The sequence below is a fragment of the Falco biarmicus genome, chromosome 5, assembly GCF_023638135.1.
Source record: "Falco biarmicus isolate bFalBia1 chromosome 5, bFalBia1.pri, whole genome shotgun sequence".
NCBI classification, from domain to species: Eukaryota; Metazoa; Chordata; class Aves; order Falconiformes; family Falconidae; genus Falco; species Falco biarmicus.
This window is the reverse complement of record NC_079292.1, coordinates 35,818,853-35,836,798: the sequence shown is the minus strand read 5'-3', so window position 1 is coordinate 35,836,798 and position 17,946 is coordinate 35,818,853. Positions and strand designations below refer to the sequence as shown.

The 17,946-nt window shown below is 42.4% G+C and overlaps 1 protein-coding gene across 3 annotated transcripts in view; it reads right to left on the bottom strand.

Moving 5' to 3' along the window:
• Positions 1 to 144: 144 nt before the first annotated feature.
• CPM (carboxypeptidase M) overlaps positions 145 to 17,946 on the bottom strand; it is a 33,002-nt gene continuing 15,200 nt past the window's right edge. For 2 of the 3 annotated variants that reach the window (XM_056339515.1, XM_056339514.1), the window contains exons 3-8: positions 5,817 to 5,989; positions 4,133 to 4,317; positions 3,716 to 3,886; positions 2,744 to 2,896; positions 1,580 to 1,728; positions 145 to 819 (exon numbers count right to left, since the gene is read on the bottom strand). In XM_056339515.1, coding sequence (XP_056195490.1) covers positions 586 to 819; positions 1,580 to 1,728; positions 2,744 to 2,896; positions 3,716 to 3,886; positions 4,133 to 4,317; positions 5,817 to 5,989 — 1,065 coding nt within the window. In that variant the 3' untranslated portion in view covers positions 145 to 585. Of the gene's footprint in view, positions 820 to 1,579; positions 1,729 to 2,743; positions 2,897 to 3,715; positions 3,887 to 4,132; positions 4,318 to 5,816; positions 5,990 to 13,988; positions 14,087 to 17,946 lie in introns of all 3 variants that reach the window. The other variant, XM_056339513.1, reaches the window with a different exon arrangement.

Here is a 17,946-nt window from a genome sequence, read left to right as displayed (position 1 = left end):
AACGTGGCCCTTCAGCATGTAGGTACGCTTCATCTCCATCTTCCTGTCTTACAACATGTCTGTGTTACTGGCTTTTACCTTATTTCAGCCCCGAGCAGGTTCCTCTGTCCAGGTATGAAAGACAGTATGTAAAAATACCATTCCTTATTTTTAGCAGTGGCTTTATTACAAGAACTGGGCACTGAGCTAAGCGCTTACAGCTGTGTGGCACAGTAGCTGTTGGTTCAACAAGGAACCTGAGCTTTCATGAAACATTTGCAGTGCAATCCTAGACTTCTTTGGGCTGAGGCAGATTCTTCAGAATGTATTTATACTTTCTGCATCAAAATCCTACAGTTGCCTCCATAGGCTGTACAAAATTTCTTTAGAGTAAAATACTTACGTAGAAAAATATGATAGTCTCTTATAATTAAAGTAAAACATTTGATTGTCAAGCCAGTATTTTACAAAATACAGTAAACACGATTGTAAATCTGAGAATTTGGTTTATAAAAACATACGTTCTTTTGCTTATAGAGTTCCTTGTCTGAAAAGCCACACTTGTGCAGGAAGATTTTGCCTTGCTGTGTCATGCCATTCTTGACTTTATTTGAAAATTACAAGCATAGCGGTCATTAAAACCAAGATATGCAGAGTTGGCTTTGCTGCAGCTGAAGTCCGTTCGAGCTCTTGGTAGAGGGGAGTTTTGGGACACGAAACAGCTGTTGACTTGATAGCGACTTCTGAGAAAGAGAAGTCTTGTTTCAAAGCACTGAAGTTGCCAGTATTGTCAGGTATTTCCACTGTCTTCAGCATCGATTTAAATCCCGGGACAGTAGCCTAGGAGCAAACACGAAAGCTTTCTTACTTGGTTTGAAACGTTGAGCTCAGCTGCGATACTATCAGTGTCTAATGTGTTTATTTAGACTTTTAACATGTAGGAGGAAGTGTTCTGAACAAAATTTTGAGGACATGGAATAAGAAAATAGTAAAGTGTCCACGTTACAGCAGTAAGACTAAACCCCCAAAACTGGGAAGGAAACTGTAACAGAACATTTATTTGTAACAGGGGGCACCACATGCTGTGCAAGAGGGGGAATCCTGCAATTACACTCCAGCCTAAGCCCGCGGCAGGCAGAGCCTGCGCTGCACAGATGTTCTCTGCTACCAGCTACTGCCAGCCTCCACACAGAAGCCATTTCAGCCCAAGGAAATAACTGTCGCTGGTGGTGGTGTTGGCCCGTTGCTGCCCGGGGCTATGTGGATCCCAGCCTCCAGCTCCTCAACACCTCTGTGGCTTGTTTCAGATGCCTCCAGCTAGTGTCACTGTGGACCAGGTGCTCGTCCCAGCTGGCTCCACCACCCAGGTCAGATGAGTGCTTGTCTCTAGACACTGTGGGGACTCAAGATCTTGTATCAGTTTCCCTTCTGCTGACTCATGTTTTAAGATACCATTTTCTTTTAAATCTGCTGAAGAGTTTTTACAGCTCCTGTGTATGACTTGGGCAAGTTCAGCTCATTCTCCATAAGAATGCAGCCTCACTGTTCTCAGGAGCTCAATGCAATTAGAAACAGTAATTTAGCAAGTCCCCACACTTACATTGATCACGTACGTCCCAGGCAAAAGGAGAAGATAGTACTCCCCTTGTTCATTTGTTCTGTAAGGGCAGACATGAGGCCTTCCCTTGGCTTCCACGATGGCATTGGGAATAGGATTCCCATCCTTGTCAGTAACTTGACCCTTGACGCCTGTGAAAGAGGGAGAGGAGAGAAAGATCACAACCTGTAACTGTGTGAGCCTCCTTCTCTGAGGAAGTCAGACTGTTTTGTTGCTAGATGCACCCAAAGGCTACTTCACTGATTTTGAGCACATCTAGTAATATCCCTACTTTATCTTACTGAAGGGAATTTAAATCGAAAATCCTTTGTTGTTGTTAAGTTTACCCTCACATTAAGTTAAAAAGCAGCATTGTAATCTCTGCTTCTAAATCTCATTTGCTGAAAGCATCATGCGTACATTGTATGTGTCTCTTACTGAAGGGCTTCACTCTTCTGTAGTGGTTTAGGGGGGTTTTGCGCCCCCTTCCCTTTCTTTAATTTCAGATAAGCCAGCCTCTTACCTAGTGCTTCCCAATGGCAGAATACCAACAATGTCTGCTTACAAAGTAGTTTCCCTAAATTCTCACACACCACCTTCAAGGCAGCACTGGCATTTTAAGCAAAAAACCAGCAGTCAGACATTCTGAGCAACGAAATGCAAGATAAGCAGCAGATCTGTGCAAACCCTTCACCTCATTGTGAAGTACCGCTGCGCCACTGAGCAGCAGCTCTCCTCCAACTGAAGTCAAGGTCCCACCTAGAGAAGCCTTACAAAAATACAAAATCTGAGCAGCAAAGACCCATGAAACATTGGGCACGTGTGCACACGCACATACATTTAGAGACCTCTGAAATAAATGACTGCCCCAAGGACTCCCGGGGTGGGGGTTATGTTAATGCGGCCCCAGGGGCCTGTCCCTTTATCCTGCCCCAGTGCATTTTAAGCCCCTCGCACCACTGTAGTAGTGCCCATCGCCCCACACACCTGTAACTTCTCCTCCCTTACCCATCCCTGGCCTTGTAGCACTTGCTATTTAGAAGCGATAGCTCCCAAGTTCATGCCAGAGCTCCTCACCTGTGAGCTCTGACAGTGACCCAGGCTGCTGCAGAGCTCCCACTTTGCCCGCTGGCCTGCTTTAAGCTCCTTCTCCATTTGCATACCCACCTAGATGTACTTGTTTTATATATTCTATCAGAGCAGCTTTGTTGTCTCTCCAGAAGCCTTCCAGTTGGTCTGCTGGAGGATATTTACAGCATGACAGCTCCAATGTAATTTCAAAACACTGTCCCCAGACATAGTTGTAATCTTGCATGCCACCTTGAAAGTGAAATAAAACAGAGTGTTCAGCTGCAAAGCGGCACTGAGTTCAAGCTAGAATAAAACCAGGAGAGTTAAAATGTTCGTACTTGCATCACACCTACAAGAAAAGTAAACCAGATAAACTGTGCCTCAAAGCCACACTCTTATTTAAAGTCTCCTGTGGGAAACCCACTTAATTACTCCATTGACATGTACAGTGTTGTGTTCTGAAGCACAGTGGCATTTTGGGAATTACTATTATGGCTGAGAACGGTGGGTCTTTGACTTCATTCAAGCACTCCCAAATAAATAGGGACAGATACATTCACAGGCTGGCATCGTTTGCCACCGCCAAAGCCACTGTAAGAGCCTTTTAAGGCTTTGAATTCAGACCGTGAAAGCAAGATGCAGTGCCACAGTACACGGGACCCACATTTGATTTGGCTACACATGAAAACGTTCTATTTCAGTCATCAAATGTTAAAAAAAGCATGGTAGATGAACAGAAAATTGGTTTTCCTTCTGAAAGGACAAGACCTTGGTGCTACACCAGTGCATGCACGTGTGTGTAACCTACGCTGCTATGCAGGCCTTAGGAAAGGGCACAGAAGCAGCTGGACAGCAGAGTCTGCCTCAGCGGCTTGTGTAACTGCTGACTGGGAGAGTCTGCAAACACCCAGGTCCTGCTCAGGGAACCCACGTGAATCTGTGGACTTACTCCCCTCATCAGCCCTCTACTCTGGGCAACGTCACAGCCCTTTCATCATCAAAGATGGCAGGAGAAACTGAGAACATCATATCCGAAACAGCTGAAAGAAGAATCACTGACATTCTTACCTTCCAGCTGGTACCAAGAATACCCATTGGTAATGCCTTCTGGAAAGGTCTGTCTGTTGTCACACCCGTTCCCTTTGTACATGCTGGCATGGTTGAAAGAGTAGGTTTTTGCCAGATGAATAAAGACATCATCATCTGGAGACCTGCTGTAGCCTTTCAGGGAGCCAGTAACTGCAGAATAAAGGTAAGCCACCATGTCACTCTCATTACTGGTAAAACACACACGTAATGCTGGCTTACATACAAGATAAACGTCTCTCAGATAGCCATATCAGGCAGTGAATTTTGATGGGGTTTATCAAAGTCTGCCCATCCCAGCTCAAAAGCTGGAAAAGCACTGCAGAACATTTTGCTTTGGTACAACTGGTGTTCCTAAACCAAATGAGCTGTGGAGAAGAGAGTTTGCTGCTAGCTTACCTGAGTTACCATTATCAAAGGTGTAACTGGCAACCAGGGCACCCCCATGCAAGTTTGCTGAAAGAACAAACGTTTCATTTTTTATCCAGTTCATTACTGCTTGAGTCTCAGGCTGGATGCTAGCATTGTTACTTTCAAAGGCATCAGGAAAATTTCTGTTCAGATCTTGTCCGTTCTTATTGTACCTTAGAAAGAGAGAAGAGATTCCCATTACTGTTTTGCCTACAGACACTTCCACGTTGCCAGCCTCCCAGTACTTAAGGTCTGTGGCATGCTAATGTCTTCAGGACACAGGCAAGATGACCGTTGCAGATCTCAAGCGTCAAGAAGATGGACTTCAGTTTGCTTTCTGGCAGCACTGGGATTTTCACAGGACACAATAAAACAATTCTTCTATTGTATTTCAGGTGGGAACAGTGAAGAATATTTAACGTGCGTATAGTACGCACACACCTACATGTGAACTAGAAAAACCTAGGCCAGATAAGAACGTATGTGCTTTTCCCACTTGTATCGAAGACCAAGGTAACTACCGGGTGGCTGTATCCCTTGTACTGCTGTCACACAGCAAAAAACCTGACTCAACACAGGATGCATCCTCTTCTCCCCGTACCTGAAGGTCTAGCCTGTGCAAACACTTTCTTTCTTTTTCACTCAGGTCAGTACAAGAGCAGACAGGGTGTTTAGTGTCAGCTGTGATAGTTTTTAAATTCTCTTATTTAAACTGTGTTCATTTGACAGTGAGAGGATAAAAAATACCACCCTCCGTAAAAGTCCTATAGTCCTATCTGTTTGCTGAGGAATAAATTTCTTTCCTAATAAAAAGGAGGACCTACACTGGTCACCTCTTAGAGAACTAAACTACCTTTTCACTTGCTTCTGATGTTGCCATGGCCAGTGATTCAAGAGAGCTTCTAGCTCATGAGTTTGCTTTTTCTGCACATTCCAGCTTTATCCCTTTGGCATTTCTTCCCATTCTCTCACTCCCTCCTCTTCTCCCCTCTTCTAGCTTGTTAAAACTTTTCCTCCCCTTGCCTCTGCAATAGTTACATTAAAGAATGCAAAAGTAGCACATGATGCAACGCTAGATTACATTTTCTTCTGCGTAAGTTTTTTTTTCCTAGCACTACTATTAGCACAACACCTATTAGCACTATTTTTTCCTAGCACTGCTATTAGCAGAGCACGTAAGCAAGCTCTGCTTGCATAACTCCTTCCTCTTACTAGACCTGCGTTCAACATGATCTTTAAACACATTTCTAGAAGTCCATTCAACAAGCTTATACACACCTTTTTCTCATTAAAAATGGTTACAGAGTTCTCCAATTGAAATAGGTCCCTGTGGGTGGAGTTTTCCTTCTTTTTTTTGTAGCACCCTAAAGGTCTAAATAGGTAATCATGCTTCTATTCACAGTCTGAGTCTCCTGCCTAAAAGGTTAGGTCATTACACCATTCTGATCAATTTTCTCTAGCCCCACCACATATAAACACCAGTCTGACTCAGTCTTCCATAAACTCCGTGCTGTCACACTGTGTCTTCAGCCACAGCACCGGCCAAAATTAGCCCTAACACATCCTCTAGGCTATCGTCTCCACCAAGTATGATTCAGTCTCTTGGCTATCTCAAATTATTACTCCCCACTCATTTCCTTTACCTGCTCCCACCCTCCTAAGCCACCCTTACCTTCCTTGTGTGTAATAACAATCAGGCACTTTTGTAGCTTCAAATCCATCAGGATTCATTGTTGGCATGATATGAATCCGGGTATTATTGAGTAACCGGGTAATAACTGGGTCACGTCTATAGCTGGTCACCAGGAAGTCTATCAAATGCAGCAGCATTTCTCTCCCAACAGTCTGTATAAGGAAGCAAAGATTTTATTTTAAGTCTGCTATAGAGGAAGAAGGGGGGAAAAAACAAGACCCACCACCTTGCACTCACACGTTTTTCATACTGGATTACACAGACATATAAGGCATACAAGAGTATTTTGGTCAACGCTGTTTTGTTTTATGCTCTTCCCCCAAATATATGTAAAGTAATTTAATAGATGAAAGTAGTCACTGAACGATTTTAAACCCAGATCAACCAGAGCTTTTTTCGTAATGGGAAACTGACTGTGTCAGCTGCACTGCTTAACTCTGCATGGCTAAGGCATAGCCTTATTAAAAACTAAAACTGCACAGGCTGCCTGTTAAAGATCACGCGCGCCTGGAAACGCATCACTGCGCTACCTCAGTTGTGCTGCAGAGTGACAGCTCTGTGCTGATGCCCAAGGGACCCTGGGCCCTGCACATAAGCGTCAGTGCCGTGCATCACCACTTGGCAGTGATGGTTCAGAAGGAAGGAAGGAGACACCTTCCATGTCTTCCAGGGTGCTGCAGAGCAGGATGTTTTCTTGTTGATCCCCTTTTATAGGAAGTTAACTTTAAGACAGGATCAGGAGAGGCCCCATAAACGCTTCTGTTACATTGCTTTATTTTAATGCCGTGACCACAGGCGCTGAGGAAACCAAACCAAACCGGTACATATAAATCCTTAGAAAAAAAGAGGTAAGGACATTTGGATGCAGACTTTAGATCAAGGAAAGCAGTGGCAGAGAAAAAGCTAAATACATATTTTTGTTTATGTAGAGTTTGGGCAGGTCGTGAAAGCTGGCAGGACATCTCCCTTTAGTCTACTCCATGAGATTTCAGGCAAAATAGTGGCAAGTTCCAGCTCCAGTGAGTTAAGAACAACCCTGTCCTACCCCAGAAACCACTAGCAGTGTTCGCTAGACCATACTTTCCAGGAGTATTTTCTGCACCACTGTGACCCCCGCCTCAAGGGCGCTGTGGGGTTCCTAAGCCATGGCTGGTGTGGGAACAAATCAAGACTTGCAACTAGATGTTCTCTGGAGATAGCTTATCTCTGAGATCAAAGCCTGGTAAATCACTGCAGGCTCTAATTCAGAGCTACAGTGTTTCAGTATCTTATAGAATGAGTCTTGCACCACTCAAGTGGAAATACTGCAAAGAATTTTTTTTTTTTTCCTATGGAGAGGAACATGGGGTGGCATTACTGGATGAACCTGATGTCATAGATAAACATCTTGCTTTCAGACTGGTACACGCTAAGGTAAGAGGTAGGTGAAACCAGGCAGGGGAAGAGAAATATTTCTCCACAGGCATTTGCTGCACTAGTAATTTGTTGAATTTTCACACTGGTGCATTTTAAGTGGCAAACTGTGCTCTGGGTGTTAAACAGGAACACAGGCACCATCCAGCAGGAGCTCTGCCTGCAGGAGCTGGGTTGGTACCTGATGAGGCAAGGAGGGCTGGGTGTAGCTGCTGTTCAGGTCGGTAGCAAACTATGTCTTGCCAGTTAGCTGGCAATTGCTGTTTATTGCAGGAGAAGCAAACAAGCAAATGACATAGTGCCAAATATGATTCCGCTAAGCTACGGACCACACCGTTCCAAGTATCACACTTGAAGGCAACCAAGTACAAACAAAATGCTGTTCATACAGGGAAAAAGAAGGATCTCTTCCCACCCTGCCCCCCAGCAGATTTGTTCCCAAGTTTTCTAACCTTTGCCTGTCAGCTCCTTCCGGTCACCTGCAGCCACCATCCAGGAATCTCCTACATGAAGCTGCTTTACACAAATACATATACTGTGCCCAGAATTAAGCGGTTCTTTTTCTAGATACTACAGCAAACGGGCTTTGAAAAGAGGGGAAAAGGTACTTAATTTCCTCCATTGCCAGTAGCTTTCAGAGCAGCACCTGAGTACATGAAAGCATACTGCTCTGCAGGTTTGATAAATTTTCTCTGTGAAATTTAAGAAGGGATGCAACAGAACCTGTTTTGTACAGGCAGCTCAGTTCCAACTCCGGGTGATAAGGCATCTTGGGAAGCACGTGGAGCAGGGAAGGGGGGTAAAAGGAAGGGAGAGAAGTCAGCCAAATCATGGCCCTGGGCATAAGAGATAAAGCTAGCAGACTCAGAAGCATCAAGAGCAGGCCTACCACAGAGACAGCTAAACTACAGACAAGACTGGACTGTTCCCTGGAGAAACTGGGGAAGTACCTCTGCTCATACTGTACTTCTTTTCAGTGCCTAACAAAAAGAAATCCAGAAAAGAAAGGGCATAGAAGCAAGAACAAGAAGGGGAAAACAGATAAAGCAGAGCAACAAGAGAAAGTCGTGCAAAAGGACAACGTTTATAAAGAATGGGAGACAGCCAGTTTTCCAAAGATGACATTCTTTGTACTTAAAAGTTAAACCCGGACTTACATATACAGTATTTTAAAAACTAACGCTATTTTGTAAGATTCCTTGTATAGCTATTGTTGTACCTGAGTATTTAGTACATTTTAAAAAACCAGCTACTCTCTGTCACAGAGAGTTGGTACTTTGATCACTGCCCAGTGGGGGAAGTGTATTTATTACCGCTCCATTTTGGTGGGATGACAGAGGGGTGGTTTCACTTTGGTCCAGAGTGCCTTGCATTTCTTGAGAAAGCACAGCTGGAGGTCTTTGAGGGGAAGGTAAGGGAAAGTTTTTTGTTTCTAGAAAAGTATAGCTCAAGTTTTGATCAAGCCCTTGGAAGGCATCTGCTGCCCGGCCAAGCTTTACCATGTTACTAGAGGGGTCAGCAGTACCTGTGGACAAAAGTTATGAGACATTTATTTTCACTTTAGAGCTTCAAATAAAGGATCCAGACACAGCGGAGGTAGGTTGCTGGCAGCAAAGTCAAGGGCAGACACTTGAACTTGCCTCTAGTGTAGTATGAAGATGTAGAGCCTTTATGTGCTCTAGGGCTTTGAGAAGACATGAAGAATATTTGGTTTTATTGCAGTATCCCAAGGGCAATGCCCAGGTGCCTTGTTTTGCTGTAGCTCAGATGAGGGGTGACACAAAAGCGAAGGCAAACCCTTTCTCCCCCCTCTAGAATACAGTTAGACATTAAGTTTCTCTGTGCACTTTCAGCTGACAGTTCCGTTGTGTGCCCCAAAGGGAGAAAGTCAGCAGGCCTTCAGTGATCCTCAGGGGAAATCCCAAATGAAGATGCATACATGTGTCAGGGCACGGATCAACACAGCAGAAATGGGTGCGACTGCTGTTTCTACAGACATACACCTCACACTTCTCAACTATCGCTTCTGGCATGGCCGGGTCAGCACCCTGCTCAGCTATGAAGGGCTTACTCAAGAAGCCCTAGCAGCAGCCAGTTAAAAGATTAAGGTTAGCTGCAGTTTCACCTGCACCGTAACATTTTACCACAGCACCCCTTTTTTTAAAAACGTTTTTGTTACCATATGATAGAGACCTAATACCACAGGACTATGGGTGGATAGACTCTGCCCATTTTTATGATGAAAATTATTTCCTTAAACGTGGCCTGGTTTTTAGGTTGAACTATGTTGAAAGTAAGATCCAAACCATCAGGTAGGACCTGTTTCAGAGCAACATGGTCTTGCCAGTCTCCTTGCTCCAGCCCCGGCTGCTCTACAGACCTAGCACAGCATACTAGGCACAACCCCACCTAAGGAAGTGGAGTTACAGCAGGGAAACTGATAGTCCAGCCTGGTGTACCACTTAAATACCACACTTACCAGGTGTTCTTTTTTAACACTTGTACAGTGTTAGTTATTACATGCTGCTGTGACACACCCCACTGTGTTTGTCCTTTACTAAAATAAACCAGTGTTAAAGCAAACTCTTTGTGCACATAACCATTTATTTCTGTAGCGGCAATCACTATGGAAATATGAGAGCCATCACATGTATGACCAAGAATTGCAGTTCTTTGGTTTATCACTGAAGGGAATTGCAACATAAAGCCTGCTTTTGGACTAGTAACTGGCATAAGATATTCCCACCTGGACAAATTCCACAGGCTTCTCAGCACAGGCTCTACCTGGCAGAGAAATGGATCACTTTTCACCCCCACTCTTCTGAGTGGGAAAAGAAAGATAAAGGTAACTGGGGTGAGGCAGCAGCTGTACCAGTGTTGATAGAGAGCTCAGCAGCATCCAGTTTTGGGGTTTTTTTTTTGGTTTTTTGGGTTTTTTTAAGCCTGTTCTTAGCAAATAGATTTGATTGCTTTGCATTTTGAAGTCTCTGATGCTTCTGACCTTTACATCACATCACCTGGTACTGAAGCCAGGTGGAAAATAGTTCACTATACAAGAAACACTTTTTTTATTCTTTTTCTAGAGCACATAATTGTTTCCCTGCCACGCCACTTCCATACTGTGTTGCACAGTACAAAGGATATTGAAATATGTGCCGAAAATTCCTTACAGCAGATTGTGTAGTATGTGGACACAACTCTTTCTGCCCAACCCAGTGATTAAAAAAGTGCCTTTTTTTGATGGCATTTTGATAGTGTAAATGCAGCTTCCATTTGTTGGTTGTTATTTTTTTTTTTAATGACAGGGAGAAATTCTACACAAGACTCATTAGTTTGGTGTTTGGTTTCTTTTTGAACTCCGGTTATATTGAACACAAATAAGCCTACCCCGGTCCTCAGTCACCCAGGCACTAATAAATCACCATATCTCAGGAGACCCTTCTGTGGATAGGACTACATCTATGATGACAGGGAAAATAGGGTCTAGTTGCTTTAACTTAAATCACAAAATAAGCCTGCAAGATAAATGCATCCTTTCATGCAGGCTAGCTCCAGACTATCAGTACAGGCTCAGCTTCACATAATAAAAGTGCAAAATACTATTACACTAAGAAAAGAAAGTGATCAGAAGTGGTTGATTTAGGAGAAAAGGGTTGCTAGCAGCATTACCATCCTGAGAAAGAGTTTATCTTGTGATGGCCCACTTACGCTACAGCAAGGTAATGGAGCCATATACTTTAATAAATTAAAGTGAACAAGCAGAAATGTACAGGTAGTTCACACTTTGTTCGACATGCTTTTCCCTTAAAGGGCTTCTGTTTAGGAACAGCCTTCCCATTAGAACCTATGGTTCAGTTGTGTAGCTTGGACTTAAGTCACTGGCACAGCTGGTCAAAAGATGATACTTCTGCTCCGTTTGTGACTTAGGAGTGTCTGGGGGTTTGATTGCGGTTGATGTTAAGCGGTATGAGCTCTTCCCCAGAGATGGAATGTGTGAGTGTACACGCTGAGGAAAAGTAAGAGTACGAGCCTGGGACAAGAGAGGCTGCTGCCTAATTCAGAATGACAGCTGCCCCAAAACAGCAGGCAACCTCCCCCCCCACCTTCCTCAGTGCAGACTTTATTAATGTTGCACAGGCTTATGCATTTTGTACCATCTAGTAGTGCCATTTTGATTAAGTCTCACATAGCTGCAAGTGACTAATTATGAGTTTTAATTTGGTTTGGGTTACACAAGAAGTACTGCTAAAATGGTGTCCAACTTCATACAGGCACACAAAGAATGGAAAAGGCCTTTTGTTGCATCTCTGGGGATCTGGGGCAAAAGTTCACTCTATTTGGCAATAGTGATTATAAAATAAAATACTTTAAACCTTGGCTGGTCCTGTCTTCCAGTATTATGAAAAATAAACCTACTTAAGTAGATCTTTCCGGTTCTGAAAAAAATACTCTCCTCCTAATATTGTGTACTCATATTATAATAATATAACTTCCCTGTTGGCCAGCTCTCCAAATAACCTGCGTTTTCATCCAGCAGCATGAGTGAACAGACTGCACACATGTAATTCAGGCTCTACCACACCCCGCCCCCCCCCCCCCCCCCCAACTTCTAGCTTTCAGGAGCAGTCAGCCAGCTGAGACAAAACAGAAGTGTCATTTGTGTGATTGTGACAGGTTAGAAGGGCAGCATCACCAAACAACACCTGAGAACAGAACTTCTCACTTTGTACCATTTATGGAAAGCATCACTGAAGCATGAAAGACCTAGAGTAGATCAATGAAGACATAATGCCACAATTTTAATGTTATGGAACACTGTGGAACACAGATTGAAGATTTTTATACAGTTAGTGCAAAACTTATCTACTTAATGTATTATAGGGGTAGTCTAATCTTTCCCCAGTGACTAGTCCAGCAGAATCTTAGATTACAGGAAAAAATACTCAAGTTCTCGAATGCTTCTCTATACGAGGAATTCATTTCCTGCCATCTGAAATACATTTATGGTCAGATAGGAAAAACAAACGCCAACTGTGCGTTATATCCATACACAAAAAAACCCCAAACATAAGGCAAAGATCATCATGAGGGCCTGAAAAGGATGAATAGTTCTATTTCCAGAATCTTCCCTAGGTGCATGCTTGGTCTAATGAACAAGCTAGAACGCAGTATGGTGTTCAGCACTATATGGTACCTAGGCAGCTCAAGGATCAACCCTGCTCAAACTCAGACACAGTCCCAGATACTTAGAAAAAAATTCTTGCCTTATTCCCTCACAAAGACAATATACAAATTTAGGTCCTAGGCAATGGTCCAGGTTGCCTGACATCCAGCAATTCCTGACCTTACAGACACATAACCAGTGTGTCTCTTCATGGTCAAAGTTCCTTGTGCATATCCGGCTGGGCAGTGATAATAGCAGGAGTGCTTTACTGTGGAGGTTTCAGTAGGAAGAGTCGCCAGCTGCAGTCCGGCGATACTTTTTTGTACTCTCAAATACTGGATTTGAGAGCCAGGTGATTCTGGAGGAGATCATATCCTGCTCTCCATCTCTTTCCCACCAAAGCTGGGTCATCTGTAGCCACAGGTTTGCAGTTCCCTTCAGCAGTCCGCAGGGACTCGTATGGACTCTCACTTCCTAGGCACCCTGGGCTGCCCTGCTGACACACACCAGGTTTTAGGAGTTGCAAACCCCATCCTGGGCATCCAGTAACACGTGCACCCATTTGAAACCATGAACCAGCTTCCTCCCACACAGACTTAAATTCCAAAGCAGTCAGACTCCCAGCAGCACTTTGAGCATGGCCACTGCCAAGCAAGGTGAAACTAGTCTAACTTGGGGAAAATACTTGGCACATACTGCTACAAGTGCCTGTAGGTGTGCTCACACATGATATTGTTAATAGTAATAGTTTGTGATATGTTAAGCTTTATGCAGGATATACTTCCTGCTACATCTATTTTTCTTAGTTGTGGGAATTCAGTCCAGCATTTATATATATAAATTTTGCTGTTTCTGCTGAATTATTTATACTTCACATTAAAGGCTACATAGAAACATATTGTGTAGTTTAAACTTATCCTGAACATGACTCATATAAGCAGGTAAAGCTAAAGCTTAAGAATAAGGGAAATCGAAAGCAAGAAAAGATGATAGGGAAGAGTGAAGATTTGACTCTTTCCGTTCCAGATTAGTGTACTATACCAGGAAGGCTCATAAGCATCATTTTCTCCTTTATTATAAGTGGGCATTCTTACCAACACAAGTTAATTCTGAAATGGCTTTTTGTTTTGTACTCACTGTGTTCCTTAAGGTTCCCAAGAGAAATGTTCTTCTTTAAATTAACAACTTGATGCTTCACAGCAATTATTCAATCTTAGGATGTATTTGAAAAGTTCTATCAGTCATACTTCATGCCTAGGCAATAATAACATACAAGCAAACTACTGCTTCTGACTCATTGCCAGGAAACTTAAAGACTCTGGGTTTATTCACATGGAGAAGCCAAAGCTCTCTACTTAAGAGAGGTCTTAAGTGTAGGACCTTAGGATTCTTCACTGTGATGTAAGGCCTCCCAGAACGTTATTCTTGACATTCCTCAAGAAATACACACATATTAGGTCCTCTCTGAGGTATGTCACACCTCAAGAATAAGTAGCACACACCTGAGAGAAGTTCACTCTAAACCTCCGGTAAGCATATTTGGTATAAATGACATTGCAAAAGTTGAAACGTACCTCATCCCCATGCATATTAGCAACATACTTGAACTCTGGAATGCCAATCTTATGATGGGTTGGAAACCTTCCCAGAACAAGAACCCACAGGTCTCTACCTTTAAGAGGGGAAGGGGAAAAGACAATTTTTTAAACAAGCATAAAATCATAGAAACCTTAGAGAAAAAAAAAAAAAAAAAAGATAAAAAGAGTTGGTCGTTAAGACCACTGCACAAATTCTTGTATTCCATTGCTATCCAGTCAGTCCTATATATATGGCATATCAGAGTAGACTGGTTTTTTTTTTTAATCCTCTAAGTACTTGCTATATTAGTTACAAGAATAAGTGTGTTTTGCCTTTTGACCAAAAGTTTATAGTGAACCCTGCAATTTCAAAAGCTTTTAACTAGTGCTAGCAAACAGTTTGGAGTTTTTTTGTAACAACCATTTTTCAAGTCAAGTTTAGCAAGCAAGATCTTGTCAAGCAAAGTCAACAAGCAACTAAAGAGTATTTAAAATAAAAGACACTCTTCCCCTAAACACATTAGATCATAAGGATTTTCTGAAGTACATCAAAAAGTTTTCATTATCACAAATAAAGAGCATCTTTTTCGTATTAAAGACAACACAGGAAAGCTAAACACATTCATGAGTTACTGCTCAGAAAACAGATCCAGCTCTGCTCAGTATCAGAGACTTATTCCAAAAAAACCCCAAAAAACCCAGCAGGCAAAGAATTAATAGCTGCAGAAAGAGTATTAGTTAGGACCACTAAAGCCGCACAGGAAGCTGAACTTTAAGTAACAAAATAAACAAACAAATATTTTGGAAGTCCTCATTTTGGGGGGAGGGAGGGGGGCGGGCAAGGGAACAACACATTTTTTATTATAATTTTTAGTGATATTTTTAGTGTGGCATTTCAGATCTCATCTGCAAAACTATGCTTCCCACTAGCCTGCTCAATGAGATGGAGAGCTCTAGTTTCGGTAGATGGCAGCAATGAAACTGGACCAGTGCCCTAGTAACAGCAGTCACAGCCCATAGATTCCTGATGCCCAGACCCTGTGTGCATGCTGCCTGTCCCCACCTCTCACACAGGGCTTATTGGGACCCATGAGCTGTCTCGGAGGAGTCCAGCTGTCACAGGAAAGAAGAACGTAGGTGCTGCTATAGACAGTACTATAAAAAGCATTATTTCCTAAAATCTTTGTGGATCACCAGATCTGCAGTAAATAAACTCTGGAGCAGAACAATTTCCCAGTGGTAGAAGCCATGACCCTCGTGATACAGCTGCAGTGAGCTAGTCACATAGCTAGAAAAGAAAAACAAAAATGCTGTGGCAACTGTAGTATCTTCAGGAATGGGAGAAAAAAAAAAGTTGAAGAGGTCAGAAGGAACACTACAAGATGTGCTGAAACAGCTGCAAGACATGTAAAACTGAAGACAGTAGTTGCCTAACTAAATTCTTACTTAAACAGGTTCAATCAGAATCTCAGGCTTAGGATCAAGAAGCAACAAGACAGCACTGAGAGCAGACAGATTCAGCAAGGAATGGTCTCAGGATCCCTTCATTTTATACAGCTCCTCTAGAAGACATTGGTGTTCATATATCCATATGCTATGCACACAGCTGTGAGATGCTACTACTGACTCTTTCATTAGAAGACAGTGTGAACAAACAATCCACACTTAAAAATAAGTTCATGGTAAGTACTTTGTAGAGGAAGCTAGTTATTTAGCTTTGTTGTATGCAGAGCCACTCTTTCATTAGAAAAAGAAAATAGTTTGACTTCTGTAAGTCTAGACAAGTTACAGAGTGAAAAAACCAGATATGCTAGCTTTTAAGTACATCCTACTTCAAAAAGGAAGGAGGAAAACCATAAAACCCCGCCACCCTAGCCTTCTCCCCTCCAAAACTTCCAGGTATCCCTTCCAATCTCAACTACCCTGCAATTCTGTGAAAACAGATGACAAGTCTTGCTGCAGTAGTGTTAAGTTTTGAAGCGAAAAAATCCTAGCCATGAATAGAAGTAGCATGTTTTTTCATAATTAAGCATGGACAACAATCTCAATTTTCATCTCTGCAATGTGTCATCCTCTCCATGGTTGTATTCAGGAACGACCTGCAATGAAGTACCAGGGAAGTCCTTCCAGAATGCTCCTATAATTCTTTGTCCTTGTGCCCTCTTCAGCCATTCTGCCCCACTCCCCCTCCCTCTACTGGAAGGGAATTTGAGACATCCCTTCTCGGTTCCCAACTGCTGCACCAAGAGGAACATACCTGCTTTACAACTGCAATTGCAGCCTTTCTCCCATAGCACAAACTTAAGATGACTACTACAAACCTACAACGTGCGGCTCCCCTAACGAGGGACTCATCAGACCAAGACGCAGTGCCAAAGAGCACATCTAACATCTAAAAGACAGTGGTGAAATTACAAGACTAACATAACAAAGGACCTATGTTCGAGACCTGATGGTGTCCCAGCCCTCTCCTAGATGGAAGTGGATACAGCTAAATTGTACAACACAGTTTTCTACACAGGAGGCATATGCCTTCTATAAGGTTATAAATTCATTCAGCCCTGGGACTGCCTGTTAACAGTGTGAGTACCAAGCACACAGGGCTTCAAAATGTCTGAGCCAACAGGTTCAGTGAATTATGTGTAAAAAGCCCTTTCACTACACATGAAATAAGTGCTATTCAAAAGAAATAGCTTCCTCAAATTGTTGATTATTTCCTACACAAGCACAAAGTAGTGACCTAGAAGGCAAGATGGTTTAATATCCTGACACTGCACTAAGCTAACCAATGTAATTCCTAAATTTATATTATCTTTCTGTACACAATTATTATCTAATATATAAAATAACCAACCACAGCAACCAAACAATATTGTAGTCCCTAGAACATGAAGCATCTTATCTCATCAATAACCAGGCATTAAGATTAGCCCCTGGTTTTATTTGAAAGGAAGCAGATCGCAAGGGCTATTTCAAATACTAGCAATGATGACATTCACATCTATTACATCAAGGTTTTTTTTGAACATCTTATGAGCCAATGTAGAACAGTGCCGTATTCTTTAGCCACTTCCCCATAGCAGCACTAGCACTGATTCAGTACTATACATACACTAAAGCAACAAGATTCTAAGTACAGCTAAAACGCTACAGTTATTTCTGTCATTTAAGACTTTCTACAGATGATACTGTAGTCCCATTTCTAGTGCCTTGCCATCAGCAGTGCTCATTCCTGCTGCTATCACTGCAAAATTGCACTCATGGGAAACACAAGGAAGAGCTAAGTATAGACCTAGCATTAAGTACGGATTTAAATTGGTCTTTCCAGCATTAGTGTTTAGACTGTTTATAGTTTGTGTGCGGGCCATCTAAATGATAAACACTCCCATGAACTGAGACACCAATTATTTCCTGGCATTTCCAGCTTGTGAGAAGTATTAAACCTACCATTAACAATTAAAATAAATTCTTGGGTCTGCTCAGCCTGCAGTACTGGATAGTGTACCTATGAAGGATGATGTAAGATTTCTTTCGGTGCAGCAGTAATTTACTGCATATAAAAAGATTCAGCATATAGAGAGTTTCCTTTAATCAGTTAGGCTTAGATAACTCTGCTTTTGTACCTGAAGTAAACAGCTAAGCTACATCCCATGCTTCGAATCAACTCAATGTATATCAAAAAGCCATTTCTCATTGTCAGACTAGAACCAACTTGAAATACAAATACAAACGTGTGTTTCTAACTGTGTCTCTCAGGACAAGTAACAAGACTTGTATTGGAACAGAGCCAGACCACACAACTTTTAGTAGAACGAGCAGTCTTTTTTAAAGTTCTTCTAGCATTGCCACAGTTCATGCCATAGTAATGGTTTTCTGAACAGATCTACAAAAACTGGGAATTAAGATGGAGAATTGAAACCGATTTCCAGATCTAGTGGGAAAGAAACCAAATCAA